Source organism: Mus caroli, chromosome 4 (assembly GCF_900094665.2).
Source record: "Mus caroli chromosome 4, CAROLI_EIJ_v1.1, whole genome shotgun sequence".
Classification (NCBI taxonomy): Eukaryota; Metazoa; Chordata; class Mammalia; order Rodentia; family Muridae; genus Mus; species Mus caroli.
This window is the reverse complement of record NC_034573.1, coordinates 130,494,259-130,509,228: the sequence shown is the minus strand read 5'-3', so window position 1 is coordinate 130,509,228 and position 14,970 is coordinate 130,494,259. Positions and strand designations below refer to the sequence as shown.

Genomic DNA, 14,970 nt, shown 5'->3' with positions numbered 1-14,970 from the left:
CCACCCATTTATTTTTATGAGACAGTGGTCTCTTATTGGCCTGGGACTTACCAGTTAGGCTAGGCTAGCCGACCAGTAGGTCCCAGAGTTCCACACATGTCTACCCCACCTCTCAGTACTGGAGTGGCAAGGCTATGAAATCATACAAGGGAGGGGTTGCTGGTACCAAGGGAGGCACACAGCTGGGTGCCGAGACCTGCTGTACTGGGCTGAGTGTGGCTGGGGGTGACCCTGCCGGACACCCATCTCAGATAGCATACAGGGGCTGGTCCTACCAGCCCAGTGGCTACCACCCCAGGCTTTTCTGTGGGTCCTGGGGATCACACTCAGGTCCTCACACTTTCGTGGCCGGTGCTTGCTTTTCCTCTGGAGCCATCTTCGCAGCCCTTACTTGCTTCATTCTCCCTTCCTTCCCTAGCCAAGGTCTGTCTTCCATGACTGTCCATCCTTGAGTCCCTTAGACATTCGCTGCTCGATCAAGAGCCTGGTGACTCTCTGCTCTCCTCTGGGCAGTGACTTGATCTGATCAGAGTGTAGACCAGGGCTTGGTAGGTTTGAATGGAAGCATGCTTTCACCAGAGAGCCAGGGAGCAGGTATCCCATGTCCTTGCTTCTGCTAGGCATGGCTCCTTCCCCCCTGACCCTCCTGTCTGGGGGGGCTTCTCATGGCACCTCTCTAGGGTCCTGACTTTGGATATGTGACCCGGGAGATCGAGTTGGCAGGTGCCTCTGGCCTGGATTCCTTCGGCAACCTGGATGTGAGCCCGCCAGTGAGGGTGGGCAACATAGACTACCCCCTCGGCAGAATCCTCATTGGTGGCAGCTTCCCCAAGTGAGTGGCTTGGAAGGGTGTCGGGTGGGGGAGGACTCAGTAAGCTCACCCATGTGGCTCTCTGGACTAAGAGGTGCTCTCCAGAACCCATGGAAGGACTGTCACAGAGTCCAGACTGGAAGATGCTCTCCAGTCCATGGGAATGACTTTCCAACAGATTATAAGGTTTCAGGGTCAAATTAGTGGGCCAGAGTCTGATAAGCATAATCAACACATTAAGCCAGCACGTCAGAGGCTGGGGATGAGCTCCGTTGAAGGAGCTTGCCCAACATGCATGAGTACTTACCTGGGTTCGGATCTCCAGCGTGGAGTAAGTAATCCAAGAGAGATGCACAGACTGTGATCCCGGCACTTGGGTGGGTAGAGGCAGGAGGATCACAAGTTCATGGTTATTTTCAGCTACATTGAGAATCCAAAAGCCAGCCTGAACTAATGAGAACCTGTCCAAAATCAGCCAAGCTGGGAGGTGACATGCCCTCTGCCACATAAGCAGGGACAGAAGGGGAAGCCAGCCGCTGTTATCCTGTCTTGGAAGGGTCCAGAGGCAGAATAGGCAGCTGGAACTGAGCAAGCAACCAGCTGGGTACCCTTGTGGCAGGGCATCTCGGTGGCCCTATGCCGACCAGCTGTGATGGAGCAGAGGTCAAGGTTCAGTTAACACGTAGACAGATGCAGATGCCTGCTTACTACACCGAGTGGGTCCCTCCCCTTCCCCAAGTAGCCCACAGAGCACCACTCAACCACAAACCCTGGATAACCTTTTCATTTGTGAAGCTTGGTATGGAGCCTGGGTGTCCCCTAACTCATCCTCTGAGCCCCATCTGGCCTCTGACAGTGGGAAGGTCACATAGCCTCAGGTGGAAAACCCAAGGCTGTGAAATCATACAAGGGAGGGGTTGCTGGTACCAAGGGAGGCACACAGCTGGGTGCTGCGACCTGCTGTACTGGGCTGAGTGTGGCTGGGGGTGACCCTGCTGGACACCCATCTCAGATAGCATACAGGGGCTGGTCCTACCACAGCCTGGGCTTCAGGCCTAGAGGGCTGCAGGGAGGGAGCTGTGAGTCTCTGGAGTCCGATGCCCACAAATGTGGGCTGTGCCGCTCAGCTGCAGTCACCACGGTGTGCAGCCAATTGTCAGTGGTCAGTTTGTTCATTCACATTAAGGTCATGTGCCGGGCACGTGGGTGTGGAGCATGGTGGCACAACCCTGTAACCCCAGTACTCAAGAGGGTGAAACAGGAAAGCTGTGAGTTCAAGGCCAGGCCAGGCTGCAGTGAGGTGTGTGTCTCCAAAACCAAAAACCCAAACAAAACAAAAGCTAAATTAAAATTACAACTAGAAAGGAAAAGAACGAAGCAAAACAAACAAAAAAGCAGCATCCAGAAGAGGACATTCTAAGGATGCAGAGAGGGCAATGCTGGTACATTTTAAATAAATGATTTCTTTTCTATCCCATGCCTCATTTTCTCTAGCTGTAAAATGGGCCCTAATAAAAAGGCCCTCTCGCTTGGGGCTGGCCGGATTGCCTAGTGGGCAAGGTGTGAAGGTCTGAGTTTGGAACCTTAGCAGTCATGTTAGAAGCCGAGCATGACAGCCTACGTCTGTAATCCCAGCACTGGTGGGAGGGGCAGAGACAAGAGGATCCCTGGGGCTCACAGGGCTGCCAACCTAGCTGAAAAGTAAGCCCCAAGTTCAGTGAGAGGCCCTGCCCCCTCCCTGAAATAAGGTGGGGAGCCATAGAGAAGGATACCTGATGTCGGCTCTGGCTTCTGTGTGTGTATGTTGGGGTACGGGGTGGAGGAGGTATACCTGTCCCAGTCAGGAACACATACAGTGGGGTAGGGGATGGAGGGGGCATACTTGCCCCAGTCAGGAGCTTTCCCCTCCCCTTTCAAGCTGCAGAGACTTTCTAGACCCTCTAGGTTCTCATGAAGGACCTGCAAAGAAGGCAGAGTCTCCAGGTGCCCATCAACTGTGGCCCACTAAGGAGCTGTACGTCAGCCTATAGACCGTTAAAAACCAGGAATAAGACCCTTAGTGGACAGATGAGGCCCTGGTGCTCAGAGAGGGACAGCTACCGGTTTAGAGCCACACGGGATTAGTGATACAGTCAGAAACCAGGTGTCCTCTGTGGGTCCCAGTGTAGAAGTTGGTAGTTGGCCTGCTGTCCTGAGCTAGAGCTTGCCAGAGGGTTTAGTGAGATGGGAAGAGGCCAGTGGGCAGGGGCTGAAGCTGAGGGAGAAAGAAAGGAGAGGCACAAGGTGAGGAAGGGGACAGGGTGACCCTCGGATGGTAACTTTGCTAATATGTATGATCCCAGGACGATCTTCTTTGGTTGGTTGGTTTTTTGAGACAGGGTTTCTCTGTGTTGCCCTGGCTGTCCTGGAACTCACTCTGTAGACCAGGCTGGCCTCGAACTCAGGGATCAACCTGCCTTTTCCTCCCCAGTGCTGGGATTATAGACATGCGCCACCACGCCGGCTCAGGATGCTCTTGGGGACTACAAGTGGTATTAAGCATAAGAGTCGAGCTTAGCTCACAGGAGGTACCCAACAAACTAGATCCTTTCTTGGCTGCCTTGGGTTTTCCACTCACCGAGATCGGGCCTTTGAACAAGTTTGCCCCCTGGTGGTGTCTTTGGCTATGATGCAGAGATGAATCTGACTGCTTATAATGTACAGATGACTCTCCTGGGGCTTGGACCCCTTTGCCTCAGCCTCCGGAAGGGAGGGTGGGAGAGGGCTCCAAGGAGGAGTGTAGCTCTGCACCTACTGAATTGTTTCTCATTGTTTTCAAAGATGGCCTTCAAAACGACCCACACTATACTGGATTAGCAGACATAAGAACGTGGTTCCCACTTTCTTTGTTTGTTTGTTTTTTCGAGACAGGGTTTCTCTGTGTAGCCCTGGCTGTCCTGGAACTCACTTTGTAGACCAGGCTGGCCTCGAACTCAGAAATCTGCCTGCCTCTGCCTCCCGAGTGCTGGGATTAAAGGCGTGCGCCACCACGGAACCCAGTTCCAAGCAGGAGCATCATCGTCTGCACATTCCCAGAACTTGTCTGTGGCATACTCCAGTCACTATAAATGATGGACTTTTGGGTTATATTTTTAATGTTTTGAGGAAGAGTCTCATGTAGCCCTGGCTGACATCAAACTCAAAATACAGGAGGATCCCCCACCTCTGCCTCTCAGATACTGTACCACCACACCCTGTCTATGTGGTACCAGGGATTGAACCCAAGACCTCGTGCACACTAGACAAGCAGTGCACTAACTGAGCCACCTCTGAAGCCTCTAGACAGAGCTGCTCCAAAGCATCTGCATCATTCACCACTGTTTCTGAAGCAGAGATTACGTGAGGGGGCGGGGCTTCAGCAGAGAACAGCTGAGAACCCTAAGTCCTGCTCTGATAGGGTGCGCACCTCAGCAGAGGGTGAGACCCAGGCAAGTAATATCCCAGGTGCCACGGAGAAAAAAGAAGCTATGAAGGGAGTTGGGACACGGCTTCCATTTGTCCAAACCTCAAAGAAAGATGGCAAGATTTGAGTTACCATTACATCTTGCAAGAGAGGAAGAGGCAAGAGGGGAGCCATGAGACCATGGGGAGAGGTTTGTGATTCCAGCCGGAGGGCAGAATAGATGTAAAGGTCCTGGGGCAGGAATGTGTCTGGTAAGTTCAGGGGTCCACAGGAGACCAGAATGAGTGAAGCAGAGAGTGTCAGGGCCAGGCTGGGGTCAGGTAGACATCGGGCCATGAGGAAGTCAGGAGGAGCTAGGCAGGGGCCAGGCAGTTTCTGGAGGTGAGATGGGAATGAGGCCATCTGAAAGAGAGGCATAGTCTGATGTTTGAAAGCCTCCCTCTGGATAGATCAGAAGGGATGAAGTTCACAGTGTGCATCAAGGAGAAGGACAGGCCACTGGCCACCCAGAGAGGACGGCCCCCCGCTAGCTGCGAAGGATGACGAGGGTTGATTGGTGCCGTTCCTTGTTTAGGGCAGGACCACTCCATAGGAAGCAGGTCTGAGAGCTTGTGGGTGGCGTGGCCTTAAGCTGGGCAGTCTGTCAGGAACAGGATCATTTTATTTAAATAAAATAAATCTTCAAGTGGGTCCTCTTCTCAGAGGGAAACTAAGGCTCAGAGAACCAAGAAGAGACAGCCTGGGCCACACAGCCGTCAGAGCCAGACCTTAAGGGTTTCAAGGCCAGCGATTTGAAGCCCAAGCCTGGGGGCTGCAGCTCAGATGGTGACATGCCTGAACCCCCAGCACTGTATAAACCGGTTGTGGTCTTGCTTGCTTGTGATCCCAGCACTTGGGAGCTAGAAGCAGGAGGATCAGGAGTTCAAAGCCATCCTCAGCTACACGGGGAAGTCTGGGAGGAGGCTCCTGCAGCATCCTCAGGGGTAAAGGGGATTAGGAAATGCTAGATCTCATCTCAGGAATGTCTGGGGGTTGGGCGTGGAGAACCCCAAATGCCCCAGGCAGTGTGTGACTCTAACACTCTGGTGTGAATAAGACTGGCTTTTTTCTTTTTCAGACTCCACAGTGTGGTTGGCTGGGCTCAGAAGGCCTTAATCAAACAAGCTCCACCCCCTTGCCAAACCTGACCCCTGGCCCTGGCCTGGCCTGCATCCACCATGTCCCACCTGTCCCCTGACCTAGGGTGTCTGCCTCCCTTCTCTTGGGATGTCCTCCCACCCTCTGCTGCCAATGGCCTCAGCTTTGGCTTCAAATTTCCGGGCCTATAATAGGTGGACTGAGTCCCTGACCTTTCTCAGCCATGTGGCCATGATGGTGTCACCTTAGCTCAGTGTAGCCAAGATTGAGTTAGCTCTCTAAGCCTCAGTTTCCCCTCTGGTAAAGAGGACCTGCTCAGAAGGTTATAAGGACAAAAGGTGTCTGACTGAGTGTCTCTTCCCACCAGGCCCAGCGGGCGGCGGATGGCCAGGGTGGTGCGTGACTTCCTGCAGGCCCAACAGGTGCAGGCTCCTGTGGAACTCTATTCCGACTGGCTTTCCGTGGGCCACGTGGATGAGTTTCTGAGCTTCGTGCCCACCTCTGACCAAAAGGTGGGACCCCCTGCTCCACTACCCCACAGACTTCCAATTGAGTCACCTCTGCCCCATCTGGCCTGATGGGGTGGCTCGGGACAGGGGCACTGCCACCAGTTCAGTCCTATGGGGTCATTGTGTGGGGGGCTTAGGCTGTGTTAATCAGGGAGTGCTTCCTGGAGGAGTCAAAAGCCTCAGGCCAGGAGGACATGTGTGCTTCCTGCTGGTCCTTTCAGACCTAGACTAATCCATGAATCAGGCAAGAGTTGGAAAAATGACTCAAACACTATATGCCGGACTCACACACACTTTTAGCCATGTAACCCTCCAACAGGCCCATTTATTGACTCCATTTTACAGGTAAGAAAATCGAGGCTCAGAAGGGTTCTGCCCTCACTCAGGTCCGTAGAATCGAAGGCTGGCTGGGGAGGGTTGTACACAGGCATGGGCTATGGTTTCTGCACTGACCACAGAGTCCCACCGTCTTGTGGAGAGGGCTGTGAAGAAAGTGGCCTTCGGACATCATGAACTAAGTACCATGGTGGCCAGACGGTGATTGTGGCATAGCGTGGCGAGAGCTCTGATAAGGGGAGGAACAGTGAACAGCTGGAGCGGGGACACACCTGGATTAGGTGGGAACTCAGTTCCCTGGGAGGCAAAGTGAGCAGGGCTCCGGGTCGGGAGACCAGTGTGGGGAAAGGCCTGCAGGTGGGAACCATGGGTGTGGTGGGTGGGCTCCTGAACTGTCCTTGGATCCATGCCTTGAGCCCTTTGTCCCCTCTGTGGCAGGGCTTCCGGCTCCTCCTGGCCAGTCCCAGTGCCTGCCTCCAGCTGTTCCAGGAGAAGAAGGAGGAGGGCTACGGGGAGGCCGAGCAGTTTGATGGTGAGTACCCAAGGCCGTGTCACCTATCACCTCATGGGGATTCTGTCCTTCCTTCACCATCCCTGGGTGTGTTCCTACGGCTGCCTTGGGGCAAGGAGGGACCGAAGGAGTCAGGGAGTCGCCCTGGATGCTAGTGGGGCTCCTAGGCTGGACTTTGGGAGAGATGCATGGGTCCCACCTGGGTTCAAATGGGCTCAACCTTAGCTGGAGGTGGGGTCAACTGAGGGTATGTGTGCTCTTGGTCACATAGTGACCAAGGTGTGGGAGGTCAGCGTTGGGCGCTGTGAGGAGCCCTGGGGCCTTTCCCCAGTATTTCTGAGTCTTCACCAGGTCTTCTCTGCAGCTGGAGGCAGCCCCTCAGTGTCTGGCCTTTCTCTTTCCCCAACCTACTCCTGTCAGAGCCGCTGGCTTGCAATGTGCTTCTCCAGGCCTGGGGGCTTCAGGCAGTGTCCCCAAGCCATGCACAGTCTGTCCCCTGAACACATTCTGTCCTCCACAGGCCTCAAGCATAAGACAAAGAGAAGCATCAACGACATCTTAGCTGACAAGCACCTCAGGAGGGATAGCGCACATGTGCAGGTGAGGGCAGGATGGAAGCTGGATGGTAGCAATGTCCAGCCTGTGGGGGACAGGGCCTGGCCTCAGTTTGCCCTGCAGATTTCTGAGGCTGTGGGATGAGCCTTGTCCTCAGGGGTTGGTGGACTTGGGGACAGGCTAACCGCCCTCAGGCTGCACAGGCTCCTGGAATGCCTGGCTCTGGGGGTGCCCTTCATTTCCACAGATATTGAATCCAAGCACTCACTCCGGAAGCATGACTGTGAGAGGCAGAGACACGGGGTCCTCAGGGGTCCTGTGCAGAGATCAGGTGTCACAGGTCTAAGAAGGGATATGGCTGACCAAAGACGGTGCCTGCCGTGTTCACTGTGCTGGGCTCAGTGAAGGGAGGAGGCCCCTTGGTCCTTCTGCACTTTGCCAGGGACGTTACATAGATGGCTGGGGCTAACAGAAGTATTAGCCACCGGTGGCTGGGGCAGTATGCTAAAATGACAGGGGATCGTCAGAGTGTCTCAGTAAGTGGCCAAGCCTGATGAGCTAAGTCTGATTCCAGAAATACATATATACCTATAGACACATGCATATACACACTCACACGCACACACTAGTCACAATTTAAAAATAAGAGCACTGGCTGCTCCTCCAGAGGACTGAGGAGGTCCAATTCCCAGCACCCACGTGGCAAGTCACCACCATCTGGAACTCCAGTTCCAAGACAACTGGCGCCCTCTTCTGGCCTCCACTGGCACCAGGCGTAAACATAGCACACTGGCACACAGGCAGGCAAAACACCCATACACATAAAATTAAAAAAATAATAATTAAAAAAAATTGTAACCAAGTGACAGGGACCTTCAGAACCAAACTTCAACTTTTCCCTGGCTCTGCGCAGTTAGGCGAGCTGCCTTGGGCCTCAGTTTCCCCATTTCGGACACCTGTGAGTCCATTTGCACAAAGCCACTGTGAGGCTCGGAGGCGCCCACAGGAGCGCAGGGCTGCGCACAGGCACAGAGCACTTAAGAGTCCTCTCCATTGGCCCACGGCTTCCCTCTTCCCCAGAAATGCATCGACTGGAACCGCGAGGTGCTAAAGCGGGAGCTGGGCCTCTCCGAGAGCGACATCGTGGACATTCCACAGCTCTTCTTCCTGAAGGGAGCCTACGCTGAAGCATTCTTTCCTGACATGGTGAGTCCCCGGTGGGTGGGTACGAGGACAGGTGGATACTGAGGCAGCTGATTCCGCAGTTCCTAAGTGGGGCAGATGCGTATCCTGGGCGTCACTGAGTGACCACAGTGAGCTGGTGTATTTGGTACCCAGTGGGCAGCAGCTGGAAGGGCTGCTAGACACCCCTCAGCGGGGAAGCCAGTCACACCCAATAAAGCTCACATTTTCTAGATGGAAAGGTAGACGGGGATGTTTCTGCCTTCTGTCCGGAGGTTCACTGGCTTGTTTAGTTCCTACACTTGTGGCTCCCACAGGGGACTTCTGTGTAGGGTTTCCAGGAAGGCAGAACAAATCGTAACCATTAGGCAGCTGACAGGCAGATGAGGCCAAGAGCCCTCAGTTGGGCGGGGTCTGAGCGATGCTATCGAAGCAGCCAGCTGGTCAGCCCATTTCCTGTCAGGAAAGGATAAGTGGTGAGGCTCTCGAAGAGAGGTGGGCTCTGGAGTGGGAAATGGCCCCCCTTCTCTACTGTGCCTTTAACTTGGGTACCTCTCCTCTGTCAAGACCAGAGTAGAACTGAGTTAGGGGAGGGGTGTGCAGGCTGGAGTGAGGGAGTACCTAGGTTCCTGGCTGTCCTTGGCTGTCCCAAGTCCAGCGTCCAGGCTGGCAGGATGCCACGCTGTCACGCTGTTCTTCAGAAACAGGAGTTTTCCCCCTAAGCCTCCTGCGGCTGGGCATCGCAAGGTATTTAACCACATCTCTGGCCTCCTGTAACAACCAAGAGTACCAGGAGGGTAAAATCCATCCCCACTGATCAGGGCTGCTTGAAGAGAGCCTGTGCCTTCTGCTTGAGCTTTACCTGCTGGGTGAGCTCTCTGGCAGTCTGCAGTGTAACACAGCATCCCCTAAGCCAGATAACCACCTGAGACAGGAAGTGATTTTAACCTACCCAGCCACGTGTGCTAATGGCTGCTTGCATCTGAACACTGAAGGACCACTGGGCGTGGCTGAGATTATAGCTCATGATCTTGGACTCCTCCCACGCCCACCCCACCCCCAGACAAAGTCACTCTATGAAACAGCAACTCACTTTGCAGACCAGGCTGGCCTCGAACTCTTAACTCTGGGAGCAGAGTCCTAACCATGGCAATAAGCATGGCTTCTTATTCTTCTCCCTGCCCTTGGACTCCCTGCAACCTCCCCCCTCCAGCATGTGCACCCCAGCCCATGGAGCGGGCAACAAGTTTTTGTGACCTTGGTAATGTTACTTGACCTGTCTGAACCACAACCCCGGGCCAGGGGGTTGGGGGGAGGACTGTGAGATTTAGGGATGACGTTTCTGGAGTACACGGATACTCAGTAAGGGCTAAGGACTAACAGGATGCTGTGAACAGCCAGGCAAGCTGTGTACTGCAGAGGTGTCACCACGCTAGTGAAAGATACACACACACACACACAGAGGAGATATGACCGCTCCTAAATGTGGCAGAAGGGAGTTTTTGTTTTTTGTTTTGTTTTTTTAGATAAAAGAGAGCGTATAGCCAGAGTGAACAGAGCCTCCCTGAGTTGGGTCATGTGAAAAGAGGGAGGAGGAGAGACAGAGACAGGAAAATAAGGAGTAGACAAAAAAAAAAAAAATAGGGGTGGGAGGCTGAGTAACCAAAATGGCTGGATTATAGAGGGAAAGGCAGCCTGGTCCCTGGGCTGACGGGTTCAGAGTAGAGGTTCTGGTGTGCCAGCCAGGAGGACCCTGTAACAGGTAGGGATTGAGGGATGCTGGGAGAACCTGGTGGCCAGAGCAGCTTTGATAGGTTAAAAAGGCACCTCAGGTGGCCATTTGTCCTGAGTTTGAGACCTAATAGTTAGCATATTTCATCTCTGGTTGTGACAAACTTGTTACAATATGACAAGAGATGGAAGGAGGAACAGGAGGGCCGCAGACCGCCTTTGGTACAGTTAGCCAAGCCCCGGGTTGTTACAGCAGGAAACACTGTACCACTGAACTACCCCCGGCAAGCCTTCCCCACCTCTTACTTTTTTTTTTTTTTTTTTTGAGATATGTCTTATTTATGTAGCCCAGGCTGGCCTCAGACTCACCATCTTTCTGCTTACGACTCCCAATTTATAATGGGCACATACCCCAACCCCATCTGAGACCCGAGTTCCTGACCAACCCCTAATTCTGCAGAGGATGGATCAGCAGAGCCAGAACCCAGAAGGAGTCCAGCGGTGCGGTGCATCCGCGGCCACTGAGACTCTTTTCTCCTCTCTCTCTCTCGCAGGTCAACATGGTGGTTCTCGGCAAGTACCTGGGCATCCCTAAGCCCTTCGGCCCGCTCATCAATGGTCGCTGCTGCCTGGAGGAGAAGGTGCGCTCTCTGCTGGAGCCGCTGGGTCTGCGCTGCGTCTTTATCGACGACTTTCTCTTTTACCACCAGCTGCTCGGAGAGATCCACTGTGGCACCAACGTGCGGAGGAAACCTTTTACCTTTAGGTGGTGGAACTCCGTGCCCTGAGCCTGCCCGACCACCACCCTTGCTTCCCAGCTGATGGGAGTCCCAGGGCAAGGGCAAGGACCACGAACCAGCCTCCACCCTCCTGGGGCCTGAAAGCGGGCTGGCTACTGTGGTCAGCTGAGCGCCAGGAGGACAACACACTTCTTAGTTCCTGGAGTCGCCTGTCCTGCCCTGGAGACTATCGCCACTTTTCCTTCTCCCATTCCCAGCTAGAGCCCTGAGAGGGTCAAGGCCGGAAGTTGAGCCTGTTCAAGGTGTGGCCTCCGCAGCCACGCCCCACTTTGAGCTGTCCCACCCCCAACCCTCCACCTCTCTGAAACCGGAGAAAAATAGCTCTGGAGCGAAATGCCCACCATGCCAGGACCCTGGGGCCAGAGCACCGTGGTTTCATATGACGCCTGGATTGCGTAAGATGAAAAGGAAGATTTGGGGCGTCCTTTTTCCCAAAGGACCTCAGGCCATGGCCCTCTGGCACCGTTCAGTTCAACGGAGGCGAGCAAGGGCAGGAAAACTCAGTCCTTGAAAGCGAGCAGGCACAAAAGCCCCTCTAATGCCCAACTCCATCCAGTCCGACCTCTGCAGGATGCTCGTTACCTGCCGGAGCAGCCTTTAATTATGAGCCCTGGTGCTTCCTGTTGGAAGATGCCGCGGGCTATAGGGAGGCCGTCGGAAGTCTGCAAGCGTGGGTGGGGGTGGGCAGGAAGGTCGGACCAGGAAAGCAGAGAGCTTGCCCATTTTGGGGTGGGGAACCTGGAAGCCTGGGACTCGTGGCTGGGTGTTTGGGGCCCCTGAACCTGAAGGCTGTTGGTCCAGATGTGGAGGGGGTGGGGCCCAAGGTATTAGGAGAGGGTGGGGTAGGCCATTAAGTTACATCTGGAGGTGAGGCCTAATTTCCTCTAATAGTCTCTAATTACTCCCGATCCTGCTGCAGGCAGTGGGAGGGACGGGCCCACACTCCCCTAGCAGCCAGGGACCCTACACAACACTTGTACTGCCCCAGTAAACCCCATGGCAGTTCTGTGTCCCCCACCCCCACCCCCAGTAGGACAGACAGCTGGCCTGGAGGCTAATAGCACCAGCTGAGGTAACAGAGGCATGTGGAGGCAAGCAGGCAGGCAGACCCAGCTGCAGGGCATGGCTGGCAGAGGCCTTCCTCCTGTGGTCCAGGAGCCACCACAGGCCACTGGATTCTGTCTAGATATTTTTAGTAGTTTCTGGTGCCACCCCAGACTTGAGGCAGCTCTGTCACTTCATAACCGGCGGACACTTAGTCAGCGAAGGCTTCCATGGACGTGTTAGGCTAGGCATGGCCAGGTAGGCATTGGCTCTTCCCCCTTCCAGAAGGTTCTGTGGAACTGGAACCCCATTTGTAGGCTCTCTGCACCAACAGCCTCCTCTATGATCATGGCCCGGCTGCAGCTGAGCCACGGAGAAGGAGAAGAATGTAAAGGAGAATGAGAAGGGTTGGGGCGGTGCCCGACCTCTGAAGAGGAGAGGAGACTACAGAGCCCAGGCGATCATGGGAGCAAGTCTTCAGCACCACGTGATGGGGACTCTAGAGTTGCCGCTCAGGCTGTCTGGGGTCCTGGCTGACTGGCCACCGTCTTTCTCATCAATAAAAACATCGTTGTGCATTCTTTAACTGGCTGCCTCATTTGCGCCTGGGCCGACAGAGGGATAAGAAAATGAGGGGCCTGCTTCCCTGATCTCCACACCCTAGCACAGGTCCCTAGGCTCGGTGCCAGCAGGGCCTCAGGCGGCCCTTGTCAGCTGAGCAGTTTCCTGGGCTGAGGCAGGTGAATGCCAGACAGCCGCTGATTCGACAGGATCCTTGATCCATGGCCACTCCCCCGCGCCGCCCCCCCCATCCCCCTTGCCTGAGATACTATCGAGGAAGGACCTGCCTCTTCCTCTTCCTCTCCTCTTCCCTTGGCTTTATGGAAAGAGGTGGGGAGGCTGGCTCCTGCTAGCAGAAGGGGCCGATGCTCCAAGGCACCGGGATCCAGGACAGGTCAATGCAATTCTGTAGCCCTGACTCCGGTGCTAAGTTCCCAAGGCCTGGTGGTCTGATCTTCGGAAACATCGCTTCTTTTCATCTTACACACTTGCTGTGACCTCAGACTATACCCTTTGACAGACATTTTAGCACAAGGCTCATCAGGTCCCCAGCACAATGTGACCCACTCTTTCCACCCATCCCCCACAGTCAGGGAGGATGTCTGGGACTTTATCAAGAGTGCTGGTTCTTACCTAACGCTGACGCCATTTGCTGGAAACCAGATGCCCTGGGTTCTGGCTGCTTTGGAGAATGCCCTTCCCATACCCTGAGCCACCGCAGAGGGGACAGTCATAGGCTCCAAATGTCAGCCTCCGACTGGTGCAAATGGAGGGCCCTAGGAAGTGAGTGGGTTCTGGTCCCTGCCCTGCCCTGGGGGGGCAGCAGCTGGCAAGAGGGACTCTACTCAGCACTTCTGAGCCTCCACCGCCATTATCTCTGCCCAAGCGGGTGACTGGCCACATTTTCTAGACCTGAGGAAACAGGCCCCAGGAGAAGAGATGGAATCTTGTCAGTACGTGGTGCAGCCCATCAAACTCGACTCCCCTGCCCAGAGTCTTTGTTCTTGCAGACACCTCTTGCCTCAGTTTCCCCATCTACAAGAGGGCAACCTACGCTGATATTCTTGGTCCTGATGACATTGGTCACTGTTGTATCATTTACCCCCTTGGGAGGTTTTGACCTCCAACATCAGCCTTAGGAAAGTGAGCCCATATCCACGTGAGCCCATATCCTCAATCAGGGCTCAATTGGTGGCGGTGGTGGGCTGTAAGGGGTGTGTGTGTGTGTGTGTGTGTGTGTGTGTGAAGTGCCACCAGGAAGACCCTGAGGTAGGAGGAAGCTCTCTCTCTCTCTAGTCTTACAACCCAAGCTATTAATTAAGAAAGGTGGGCAGAGGACCAAGAAGGTGGCCCAGTGGGTAAAGGTGCTAGCCACCAAGCCTGACGACTTGGAATGGATCTGGTAGGAGGAAACAAGTCTTTCGGCCTCTGCACAGGTGCCACGGCACAGGTGGGTACCACCTCTCCCAGAAATGTAAAAATCAGACCGATCTAGAAATACATATAGATAGGGGGCGAAGCTGGGGATATGGCTCAGTTGGTAGAGCCTAGCACACACAATGCTCTAGGTGTGATTTCCAGCACCAGATAAAACGGAGTAGAGTCGTACAGATCTGTAATCCCAGCGCTTGGGAGGCAAAAGGATCCGAGGTTTAAGACTGTTCTTAATCTCATAGTGAGTTTGGAGTATTTGAGACTCAGAGAGAGAGAGAGAGAGCGAGAGCGAGAGCGAGAGCGAGAGCGAGAGCGAGAGCGAGAGCGAGAGCGAGAGCGAGAGCGAGAGCGAGAGCGAGAGCGAGAGAGAGAGAGAGAGAGAGAGAGAGAGAGAGAGAATAAAGAGAGGAAGATGGGTGGAGAGGAGGGGGAGGGGAAGAGGCAGGGGAAAGGGGAGGAACAGGGGGGAGGGAGGGAGAGGGAGAGGAGAGAGGCAAGACCAACATTTCTCATAGGTTTGCATGAACAGACCAACATTTCTCATAGGTTTGCATGAAGCATCCAGGGGCCACCTGCACCTCCGGTTGCCTGCGCCAGGGTGAAGTGGGGCCTAGCATCCTGCATCCTCAGCGGCCCTTCCAGCAATGTAAACAGAGGCAAGAGGGCAGAGACAGGCCAGGACAAAGCCCTGGGTTCCCCTGCATGTCCTCCCCCTCCCCCTAACCACCCCAGATGTGCTGGCCAAGCACCTGTGGGGACTTGTTTTCTCTCCAGGTAGAAATTAACTCCTTGAGTGCCCTGGGGTGGGAGCCCTACGTTCATATGCAAATATCAGAACCCTTCCGGCCAGTCCTGAAGAGAGGATTGGCTCTTTGGCCTCTGAGAAGAGGCTGGGCTTCTAGAGCTAGAGCCAATAA

General features: G+C 54.6%; 1 protein-coding gene and 1 long non-coding RNA gene across 2 annotated transcripts in view; one reads left to right on the top strand and one right to left on the bottom strand.

Annotated features, from left to right (window-relative positions):
* Positions 1 to 12,641, top strand: part of Padi1 (peptidyl arginine deiminase 1) — a 33,097-nt gene extending 20,456 nt beyond the window's left edge. Inside the window, exons 11-16 of the mRNA XM_021159794.1 lie at positions 681 to 832; positions 5,758 to 5,902; positions 6,674 to 6,767; positions 7,267 to 7,346; positions 8,382 to 8,507; positions 10,769 to 12,641. Of these exons, the coding sequence (XP_021015453.1) occupies positions 681 to 832; positions 5,758 to 5,902; positions 6,674 to 6,767; positions 7,267 to 7,346; positions 8,382 to 8,507; positions 10,769 to 11,002 (831 nt within the window). The 3' untranslated portion in view covers positions 11,003 to 12,641. The remainder of the gene's footprint in view (positions 1 to 680; positions 833 to 5,757; positions 5,903 to 6,673; positions 6,768 to 7,266; positions 7,347 to 8,381; positions 8,508 to 10,768) is intronic.
* LOC110292482 lies at positions 8,133 to 14,697 on the bottom strand. The gene is made up of 3 exons (XR_002377720.1): positions 14,589 to 14,697; positions 11,356 to 12,421; positions 8,133 to 8,939 (listed from the first exon to the last, which is right to left on the bottom strand). It is a non-coding gene; the product is annotated as an uncharacterized LOC110292482 (long non-coding RNA).
* Positions 14,698 to 14,970: the final 273 nt, after the last annotated feature.